This window comes from Apteryx rowi, unplaced genomic scaffold, assembly GCF_003343035.1.
Source record: "Apteryx rowi isolate R43461 unplaced genomic scaffold, aptRow1 scaffold_12, whole genome shotgun sequence".
Classification (NCBI taxonomy): Eukaryota; Metazoa; Chordata; class Aves; order Apterygiformes; family Apterygidae; genus Apteryx; species Apteryx rowi.
In genome coordinates this window covers 5,509,910-5,520,785 of record NW_020447419.1, presented here as the reverse complement: position 1 = coordinate 5,520,785, position 10,876 = coordinate 5,509,910, and the positions used below count along the sequence as shown (strand labels likewise).

At 52.2% G+C, this 10,876-nt stretch overlaps 1 protein-coding gene across 1 annotated transcript in view; it reads right to left on the bottom strand.

Annotated features, from left to right (window-relative positions):
• Positions 1 to 10,876, bottom strand: part of NRP2 (neuropilin 2) — a 58,849-nt gene that overhangs the window by 21,325 nt on the left and 26,648 nt on the right. The window contains exons 10-12 of the mRNA XM_026088126.1: positions 9,580 to 9,724; positions 5,894 to 6,010; positions 3,240 to 3,392 (exon numbers count right to left, since the gene is read on the bottom strand). Of these exons, the coding sequence (XP_025943911.1) occupies positions 3,240 to 3,392; positions 5,894 to 6,010; positions 9,580 to 9,724 (415 nt within the window). The remainder of the gene's footprint in view (positions 1 to 3,239; positions 3,393 to 5,893; positions 6,011 to 9,579; positions 9,725 to 10,876) is intronic.

The following is a 10,876-nucleotide window of genomic DNA, read 5'->3' as shown; positions in this document are numbered from 1 at the left end:
GCCGCGGGGCTCGGAAGCCCGCCGCCCCCGCTCACCTGAGCGGGACGCAGCGCGCCGGCGGTGACGGCGCCTCTCGGGCAGAGCCCGGGGCCTCGGCCCCCGTGGTGCCCGCCAGCACCACGCGGGACTTTCTTTCGTAATGCCTCTGAGGAAGGGCAAGGGGAAACAAAAGGTGCAAAACACGCCTCGTCCAGCTTTCCTGCAGCGGCTTTTAGTGTAGCGCCCCGGAGCAACGCAACGGCACCTGGGGCTACCACCCAGGGCCTTTTCGCCCTTCAGGAACAAGACCCCTCGCGAAATTCAGTTATCAGTCGAGGTGCCCAACTTATCAAACCAGGTTTATTTTCTCRTCCTTAAGACCTCTGCCTTGATCCCAGCGGCACACTGCCATGGGGTGCAGCAGGAGGGGGGGTGAAGCCTCACCGAAACCTGAACTTGCTGCTCCCTGAAGCTTGCTAGATGCGGCTACGGGGAGTCTTCTTACAGATGGGAAGCATCTGAAAATGCAGAGGGAAAAATCCTGGCAGTCCCTCTTGTAGGGGCAGGGAAAAGGGAGCAAGGGTATTTTTTAGGCTTGCAAAGGGCAGGGTGACAGCTGGAGCCGTGCCGGGTTTCTGCCGAGCTGGACACCTTGGGTCCACTTTCACCAACGGGGTCCCCAGACGCGTAAGGGGAGCCTGTACGGGAGGACGTGGAGCTCCTCCACGGTGCTAAGAGCCCAAGGAACACAGGGCTAAAAAAAGACATGCAGAGCTGCCTGAAAGAGTATCTTGGAAATAAAAATAGTGGAACGAGAGCAGTGGGTGTCTTGTCAGTCTCGAGAAGAAGCTCTCCGTGCCAAAGACGGGGAGGAATTGCATGCAGCGCACAAAATGAAATCAGGAGATATCTGAGGAATTCAGGCCCGTCTCTCAACAGACTTTTCTAATCAAATGCCTTGCAGAAGATATTTCAACATGGTCATTTCCTTCCCCCTCTCTCTCATGCACCCTGAGCCAGGGCTCCTCCTTTGGTGATTATTTTTTTCCATTTTAATTCTATTTTTTTTTTGTTTTGCCATTTTCAAAAGAAACAGAAACACATCCCGCATGGCTCTTAAAGGCGCAGCGCATTTCCTCGCTACCGTGGTGCGGCCACGGGCTCTGGCCAGCACCTTTAAATCTGAGGGAATCGGGCTCCAGCAGCTTCGGCTTCCCGTCGGCGCTTGCCCTGCCTCTAAACCAAGCACAGCTGCTCCCCTTCACCCAACTGCTCACCCCAGGGTGGGGAATTCGCAAGAAAAGACCACCCCGAACAACGAACAAGGGCTTTTCATCCCTCGCTCCCTGGAGGGCGAGTTTTGTAAGCAGACACGCAGCGCTGGAGGGAGCATGATGGGAAAGGCGGGAGGAGGAGGAGGAGGAGGAGGAGGCAGCACGAGCTGAACGACGCTCCGGCTCGCTCCCCAGCCAGGGGCTCGCCCAGCCGCTGCTTCATGCTTCGCGGGTTTCTTCTAGGAGCTGCGCAGGGAGGGAAAGAGCAAATAGCTGCTTCCCTCCGCAGCTTCCCGAAGCGCGGCGCTGCCTTTGCCTGCCGGCCCTTCGCAGCCCGCGGGCAGGCCAGACGTGCGGCCGGGGCCGGCCAAGCGTCCCCGCTCAGGCTCGCGCATGCACGTGTGGGAGCCTTCTGAGAAACTATGGCCAAGTAATTGTAGGGAGACTCGGGGGAGAGGAAATGAAATGAAAAATTGAGACTGAGTTATAAAAATAAGTAATTTTTATCCTACTTGCAGGAGGCTTATATTAATTAAACATTATTACAGCGCATGAGGTGGGGAGGGTTATTAAGCCTGGGGCTGGCTGTAAGTGCTCTCTCCCGTTGCCTGAAGGCTCCAGCAATCTCCAGATATTAATCTTCTAAAGCACTCAAATGCTGAAGAGATAAACACTTGAAATATGAAAATGTTTTTCTCCATAGCAGACCCTATGTCACGCCAAAGAATTTGTCAGATGTCCATACAGGCTGCACTTATGGCACTGCTGCGCCCCTTAGAGAAACGCTGGGCACCTCAGGAGCCGCAGAGAAAAATGATGTGTGCGTTTGTGTGGGGTTGATTTGTGTGTGGAGATGTAGCAGATTCTCCTCTTCCCATATGTTTCTGGAATACATATTTTCCTCTTTAGCGCTGCCTACCAGGTGTTGGCTGCACGGCTTTCCAACTGGCTGGCAGCACCGCCAATCTGGCCAGCGCCTCTGCCAGGTGGCTAACAGGTTCGCCCGAATGTTTGCATCTCGAGAGGCAACCTCCCCCGGGGGGGCCGGGGACGAGCCCATGGCCCACGCAGCTCCTTGCAGGCAGCCGCCCGAGTCGCTGGGCGCCAGGGGAGATCCAAAGCCAGGTAAAACCAGCCAACGCATCCTTAGGGAGCTTGGCGTTTCACAAGTAAGGAGTGACAGCAAAGTGAACTGATGTCATGATGAAGCAGGCTACTGTTACACGGAAACCGGCAGATGTCCTTCATGCCATCCATGCAAGAAGTCACCCAGGGTAAGAGAAAGGTCCTGGGGCAAGTTCCAAGACGCGAAGCTAAAGAAGTTGATCTATCAACCACGCCGCCAGAGGCAGGCTCATTTCCAACCCATGCCAGCACATCTTTGTGAAGACCTCCATAAATTATGCTCTGCCAGGCTCATGCAAATCTTCTGCTTCCAAAGCACAGAAAAGAAAAAGAGCAGAAGTCAAACAACAAGAAGCTGGCATATTTCTGCATTCTTAGGGCTTAAATCATCCTACCCGTGGAGGAGGCTGAAACCTAGCCTATGCAAGCCCAGAATGCAGAACAGCTGAAGTCAGGACTATAGTCAATCAGAGCAAACATATGGGAGGAAGAAGAGCATCTCTCACAAGAGAGGAAATGTACTCTGCAGAAAAAACACTGGGTCCAATAGAGGACATTTGGATCAGGATGTGGAACAAATCCCAAGTGAACCTACTTGGTCACAAGGGATTCAAAGCCCAGTGTCTGATTCAAGGCCATCTCAAGAGGAGAGTTAGTGTAAGTCAGTGCCAGAGGTCACAGACCTATAAATAAGACATGAACCAATAAAGCATAGCACCTGAAAGCTTCCACAAAAGAAAACATTCATGCCTGCACAGCCTTCACAACTCTCAAGAGCTATGCAATGGTCAGTTACACTGCTCACATGGAGAAAGCCCCATCAGCCCACTCCCTGCTTTGGTATGATATTAACCATCTTACCAGGCATGGACTCGGGGCTTGGTTCTGCGTTGCCAATCCAGGTGCTTGTAGGCTGAAAAGACCATGTATAACCTGTTTCCAAGTCGTGTGACCAACCACAGAGGTCTTCAGGGAGATCAAAATTGCAGTTGAAGTTTGCAGGCAGGTGGAAATCTTAGAGAAAGAAACAGAAGCAAAATAAGGTTGGATTGAAAAATGACTTGCCCGTGAAGGGATTCTATTAAAAAGCAACCCAAAACTAAAATAGCTGGCAAGCCATAACTACAGCAGAAAGCATGAAATCTCACTCACGCTGATGCTTTTAACCTATCTCACATTTCCTCAGCTCCAGGGATCAGCCTTAAGTTCTGCATCATCAAAATGCTCACGCCATGTCCTGCGGCTGATCCACCAAAATAAGCAAATACAAAAGCAGGTACCAAATGCTTCCAGACTCTAATCAGCACCTTCCCTTCATCCCCTAGAGCAATCAAATATTAAATGCCTTCTTAAATGTCAAGGAAGAGCGCTTCCTGAGTGCCCTTGTGCTCGGCAGTTCCTTCTCTGGCTCCAAAAGGAGAATCTCAAGTGCTCCAGAAACCCAGCTCCTGAGTGACAGATCTAGCCATTTGCACCAGACGGGAGCTGTCTGTCAACACGGTGAGCTGTCACTCACCGCTTCGTACCTTCGCATGGAAATGCCACCAGGGGAAACGTGGGGCCACGATGGTCTCAAGCTTTAGGGTTGCGAGTGAAAGGAGCCGGCCTCTATTTCCAGCTCTGCTATGGACGCACTGCCTGGCCTTTGGGCTAGTCATTTAACCTTTAATTTGTGAAACAGGAACTGAGCTAATTCCCCTGTGCCAACAGCTTTAGAAGCTCTGGAGGGCCTTCCTGCTGAGACCAGCTTGTCTGCGGCTAGGAGCAAGGCCCCGGCTGGTGCCCTTGGCCCGGGAAGCAGATGCGAGGCACGGAGGTCGCAGAAACGGTCTGGGATGTCCCAAGCGCTCAGCGGACGTGCACGTAAGAGAGACCAGTTTTAGGCTGGGTTTTTCCTGAGCAAAGAGGAAGCTTTAAATCACAGTGCCCCCAAAGCGAAGGGCGGCCGGGAGGAGGCGAGTGACTCAAGCGGTAGGCATGGGGGAACTTTGCTGCGAGGGGCAGAGGGCTTTCTTTACACGCTGCCACTCAGAAATAAAGCAATGCAGATCATGGATCCTTTTATTCTCATCTAATCGTGCACTCTGGAGAGCGGCATTGTTTCTCCTCGGCCGTCATAAGTCTGATTGTTCCGGGAACACCCTCATTGTTTGTGGGGTGTGAGAATGAAAGTCCTCGCTAGCTGGGAGGGAAGCCGGCGCGGAGGCCGGCCGGCTCCRCGCACCACAGCCTGCTCCGCTGCCTCCCTCGCGCTGGCCATGGGCCGAAACGTCCTCTCGGCAGCTTCCCAAGGGCCTCAGCGGTGAGGGCGTTGCACAGGCTTATCACCGAGGCAAAGAAATGAGCCCCAGGCCCATCCAGCCGCTTCTGCGACCTGCATTTCCAGAACCGAACTCCAGGGGAATCCCGACGGGAGGTGTGAGATAGCCAATTAATCTTTCTTTTTTTGTAATTTATGCATTTTTAAACCCATTAATTTTTTTCTCTGGGAACTGCGGCTGAAGTGACAGAAGCCCTGGGAGCTGCCTCAAAGGGCAGCCTGTCCTGGAGAGGTCTCTCGCTGAGGGCTGCAGTCCCCGTCCAGCGTCCAAGCGCCACCGCCGAGGCGCAGGCTCTGCTGCTGTGTAGGGGGTGCGCGTCTCCCGCACGGGCGCCGGACAGCTAACCCTGCACAGCTCTTCCAGGCCCTCCCCCTGCATCTCAGCGCTGCACAACCTCCAGGTGCTCACGGTCTCCTCGCAAGGAGCAGAAGAATATGACCTCTGGCTTTTCAGACAGCGACGTGAGGCAGAAAGGATTAACCTCCCCCAGCACTGGCTCTTTACAAGCAAAGCATGTAGTCTAAATTACCATCCAGCCCCTCCTATAGCCAGCGGAGAGACGTGAGCACCACGGATACCAAAATCATGCCACATACATCCAACAGCCATCTAGGACTAAGGGGATGAACTGCTGCCGGGAGTTAGCTTTCTCTTCTCTCTGCTGCCTGCACAGACTGTCCTCCTAATTTTTTAAGCATCTGATACTAGGGCAGATGATCCCCATCAGGCTGTAGGTTGTCCTCAGGACACCTGCCTTCTCTGTGCGTTGTGATCTACTGCCGCGGTTGTGCCCTCCGCGGAAGGAGACCTGCCTGCTCTGCAGTCTCGGTCTCTCCCCCGAATCACCTTCTGAATTTATGACACCCCACCAGGGGGGTCTGGTACGGAGGGGGCTCCACACGAGGCCCTAAGTGACTTGCTTCAGGTCACATAAGGAAGCTGGGAGAGCAGCTCTTCAAGCCCTGTACCCTAGGCACTGAATTAGCTGCTATCTCTTGCTCTTGCGTCCTTCCTTGATATCACTTATCAGATTTTGACTGGGGGCTTTTTTGAGCTTGGCCTATCACTAATGATATTACTCAAAGCTTTCCAGGAATCAGCCCCATGCATAGGAGCAAATGGGAAGATAAGAGTGTTTGCTTAGCTCTTAACCCATCATTTATCGAGATAAAGATGAGCTGCTCTGATACATACCCTCCTCTTCTCCACAGCTATCGCCACACTCCGTTGCCTCTTCATCAGTCGGGTACGGGGTGGTGGTCAGGTCGCTATTCAGGGTGGGCACCAGCGTCTCTGCAGTGGGCTTCACGTCTGAAAAACGTGGAGCAGAGATAATGTTTGGGACAGATGCTACAAAAACCCCAGGTGGGAGGAAACAAAGCATAAGGCTTTTTTCTCATGTTCGTACAACGGCAGGAAGAGATAGGACGAGAGCATCACGAAGTTTCCATGTGCTACGAGTGTCAGCAGGGCTTGAACTCCATGTGAACTGCCTTTTCTATACGGGACTTCCTTTGATTTAGAGTCCCCATTGGACAGGGCTCTCCTCTAGACACACGTCTTACCTCTTGTTCTTAATTTCTTAATCTACACTGGCATTGGCTATCCAGTTAGCTATCAGTATTGGATAGCAGAGATCACAGGCAGAACATCCTTTTCTTTCCTAAAGGCATATGACATGCAGGAAAAACACACACAACATTCCCACCAGTTGTGCCAATTTATGAAACAAGTCACTCAAACCCACAGATGACGTAACCACCGACGGACCCAGAGAGTCCCTAGTGCGCGCTGGCTCGGCCGCAGAAAGCATCTGGTTTCACGCTGCAGGCTCCTGACTATGCTTTTAAAGCATCTCTGTCCAATTTCCCTCTGTCCAACATGGCCCGTGTGAACAACCTCTAAGTAGGTGTCAGGGGAAATTTAAACAAGAAAGAGAAGGATATTAAGAGCAACAGTAAACGACATCAGGCTCCAGCCTGCTCTCCTTTTACGGGTGTGTTAGCTGAGTGCAGCAGGCTTTACGCTTTCCACTCTTAAAGAGGTTGCTTTGCTCAGTTATGTGCGATTGTGTTTCTTTGTCGGCACCCTTCAGGATATCATTTAATAAAGCCAGAAGCAGAAGGAAATGGCTAAATACATTGAATATTTTCCATAGGCTCCTTTTCCTCCTTTTATTTTCCTGTTATTAAACATGCTGCACATAAACTCTCAGGGTTTTTTTTTCCCCCCCCCAGCAGCTGTCTTCTGTTCATGGTAAAATACCAAATAACCTCAAAGTCTTTTAATTTGTAAGTTCAAATTTGTTACAACCCCATAAAACTCCAAATGCAACCAAGAAGCAAATTGCAAGCAACCAGGCACAGAAAAAGGTCATAAAAAAGAAAAGATAAAAAAAAAAAAAACAGCAGGTGAAGGCAGCATATCAAAAGCTGCAAGTTATTTGGAGCTGGCACATTTTTTCTTGGTTGTTGTTCTTGTATATTGAGATTTATAGCTGATATTTGACAGTGTGGAAGGACCTTGAAAGCCAAGTCCCATACGGGACACAGATGCTGAGCAGATGTAAATCAGCGGTGTTACACTGCCCTGAACAAGCCTCAGAAATCTTGAAAAATCAGTTGCCATGGCAGAGCTGCAACAAGATGGTTACAAGGGATAATGAAAATAGCAGGGAGGACAGTGTGATGCGTGAAAAGGAAAGTGAAAAAAGAGAGGTCTCCCCTGCTCGCTTTCTCGCTCCCTGGCCCAGCAAGCGTCCGTGCAACTGGTGGTAGCTGCCGATCAAAATGCAAAGTTACGGTGCAATTGGAACCAGATGTTTGGAACTTCAAAGGAGAGAAAGCCAGCTGCTAGCGAGCGTTCATCAGTCTCCGCTCTTCAGAGGAAAAATTTTGGCAGGTCTTTGAAAGAAGCCAATTGCCGACTGGTTGCTTCATGATTTTTGAGCTACTAGCCAACCAGTTTGCAAGCCCAGTCGTGGTTAGTTACCTGTTTGACTTGGTAATTAAAGATGCTAGAGGCTGATAAGAAATGGAAACGGCTGGGCAGGGTACACCAGGKCTTAGGCCCTCACATGAAAACATTTGCAATCAGTGTGTTTTAATGCATCTCTTAGCAGTGCTCCCAAGGAAGYGTGATAGCTGGGGTCTCCAGCGCCAGCTCGGCAACGTGTCGGGGCCTCCCAGCTGAGAGGGCTGATCTGGGCTCCATTGGGGGGACCGGTGCATGTGGATAAAGCCATGGACTATCTCTGCTTCCCAGGTTGCACCAGGGATATAAATGCTCTTTTAACGCGGCGAAGCCACAGGATTACGAGCCGTGCTCTGATTACAAAGCTGAATGCCGGTAAATCAATAAAGCTACGAATATTTATGTCTTGGCCRTTGAGTTTTAAACATTGCAATGTGAAAAAGATTAGATGGCCACCCTGGGAAATGACCATCGAGCACTCTGCCTGCAAAATGCACGGGCTGGTGCTGCTGATACTGAAACCGACTGGGGACATAGCCATAAAGGAGAATCTGGACCAAAAATAGCACAAGAAGTTGAGGAAGCCAAACCCCTCTGACCCATTGCTTCAGGGAAGCGCGCTGGAGGGGCCAACATGGTCACGGTCGCTGGTGACATGCCAGCAACCCTGGGGATGGCCGGGAGCCACGGGAAGCAGCAGTGTGGGGACAGCCCGACCACTTCTGCACCACGCCACGGCCCAYGGTGCTCACAGCAAACCCACCACGCCTGCTCCTCCTGCTACAGCCCCCGTGGCAGGAAAGAGACCTAATCTTGATTTAGATCGTTTACACTGGATTCCCGGTTCGGGGGGAGATTTGCCAATGACCTCAAAGGTGACGAAGTATCACTGTTAATTGTGTGTATGTGTGTTTTATGCTTTGCTGTCACATGCCTGTAATGCATCTCACAGCACATCACAGGAGGAAAAGGGTAGTAGAGACTCCACGAAAGGCTGGAGAAAAGCTCCATGTCTTTTAAGCTTCCTAGAATGGGAATTCTTAGAAGAAAATGCCTTCTACAGATGTGTTTTTAAAATGGAAATCATACCTCTATCGCTGACATCTGGAGACCAGATTCAGATTTAAGCAGATTATTAAAAAAAAAAACAACAACAAAAATAAAGTACAATTAGCCCCTGGCACTGAAAAGCTAGCATCAGACTGAATGAGCTGTCGGGCACATTTTTGGCTTTTGGGGATGAAGCTATGGAGCAATCAGTCACTGCTGGGACTCAGAAGGGGCAAAGCACCACTTCTACTGGTCCCAGGGAGCAGTAAGACAGTTTTCGCCTCTGTATTAAAAGTAATGGTGGCTGCAACACGTTTCACTTGTGAAAAACAGGTGGGCAAAAGCGAACACGGTTCCCTGGGCTTAGGGAAGTTGTAGACCTGCATCGCAACCTCACCTGCGAGAAGGTTTCCACCGGGGGTCTGAAGGCAGAAGAGCGGTTATTTTAACGGCAAAGCCACGATGCGGCGGCTCGGGGGCTGTTTATGGACAACTCTCACCCACAATAAGGCCACGGGGTGAGATTTCTCGGCCTCTCCAGAGGCTAATGTTGCCTAACCCATTGAGCCAGCCTGCACGACACCCAGAGAAAAGACCTGAGAGGGGGGAGAAGGGAGGTGGGGGCACATCCCGCCTCCGGCTCTTTGGGCACGCTTGGACTGGGGCCCAAACACTGCTGCTACCGCCTGCGCTGGGGCCAGCCCCACACGCCGTTTCCTCTTAAGCTGAGGGACCGCAGGGAGGGAGAAATCGCCTTTTGCTCCCGCCTCGCTGTTTCGGCCCAGCGAGCCGGCGGCGGACGGGACGGGACGGGACGGGACGGGACAGGACGGGAGGGGAGGGGAGGGGGCTCCTACCTGTCCAGTCGCAGCCCAGCACCTCCAGGCGCATCCCAATTCCCGCGGGGGACCACCTCTCCGGGTGCACGCGGACGTACTGCGCAGGGACGGGGTCGAACCGCCGCACTTCGGGGATGTCGTAGTGGATGTTGCCCTCGAAGAGCTGCGGAGAGAGAGCCAAAGGCCGGTGAGGGGGGCGCCCCGCGAGCTCTCCGCAGGCCCCGGGGAACGCAGGGGATCGATTGCCGTTTCATCGCCGTTTGCAGCTTGCTGCCTACGAGCTGGCACCATTCCCCACGGACCGGCCCGAGGGGACCGCGCCGCACGCGGCAGAGACCCGAACCTGCCGTCGAGGCGACCTGCGCCCGGAGGCGGGTGGGCTGCAGCCTCGCCGGCGGGGACCCGGCAGGCGGCAGCCGCGGTCTGAATGGCCTGGCTGTCCAGGTCCGGCCGTCAAGGCCAGCCAAGCAGAAACTGGGCTGCTCTTCCTCGGTTTCCAGGGGAGCAGAGAGGCTGTTTCTGAGAAACTCGCACAATCTCTCTTGGCCTCTGCTTTATATCCACCAATCCAATATATCCACTTGGGTCAGATTCTGATCCAAGCTATGCAGGGGAAGCCTGGTGCAAGCCCGCTATCTTCCAGCCTAAATAAAATCAGATTTGTCCTTTGGCAAGTACAGAAGCTACTGCATGCTCTAGGATTGTGTAAATGCTCACTTTTCCCCACAGTCCAAGCACTGCTGCTTTTCAGCTTATGTGCAAGGATGTGGGGAATAAACACGGGGCTAAAGATAGCACCAGGCCTTCTAAGACACGTTTGTAGGATCAGGAAAACTTAAAACTCGCCCAAATCTTAGGAGCAGATGTGTTCGCATAGAGACAAAACAGGCAGTAGCAGTGAACTCAGTCATTCCTCAAGCTCCCTGCTGCTCCTGTGCTGCTAAGCAGAAAGATTAGCAGCAACTTCACTGAAGTGGGGAAAACACGGGGAATTTCCAGGTCACACTGGTATGGAAAAAAGATCCTCATATAGCAAATTTCCCAAGGAGAAGTTGTGATTCATCCTGCTGTTTCAGAGGTGCAAGCCACATCAGCAACATGCTTTCTCCCTCAACTTGGTAACTAGTTTGTGCTGAACCTCATCCAACACCTCATCACAGGGGCTGTGGCCTGCAAGAGCTGGGCACAGCTGATGGTGATGCTCACATCCCCAGCCCTGCGCTAGAGGCCACTTCTCATCGTAGCAAACACCAGAGGGAAGTACTGGGCCTTTTGGTCCATAGTGAGAAATGAAGGGAAATTGCCCACCCTGAGG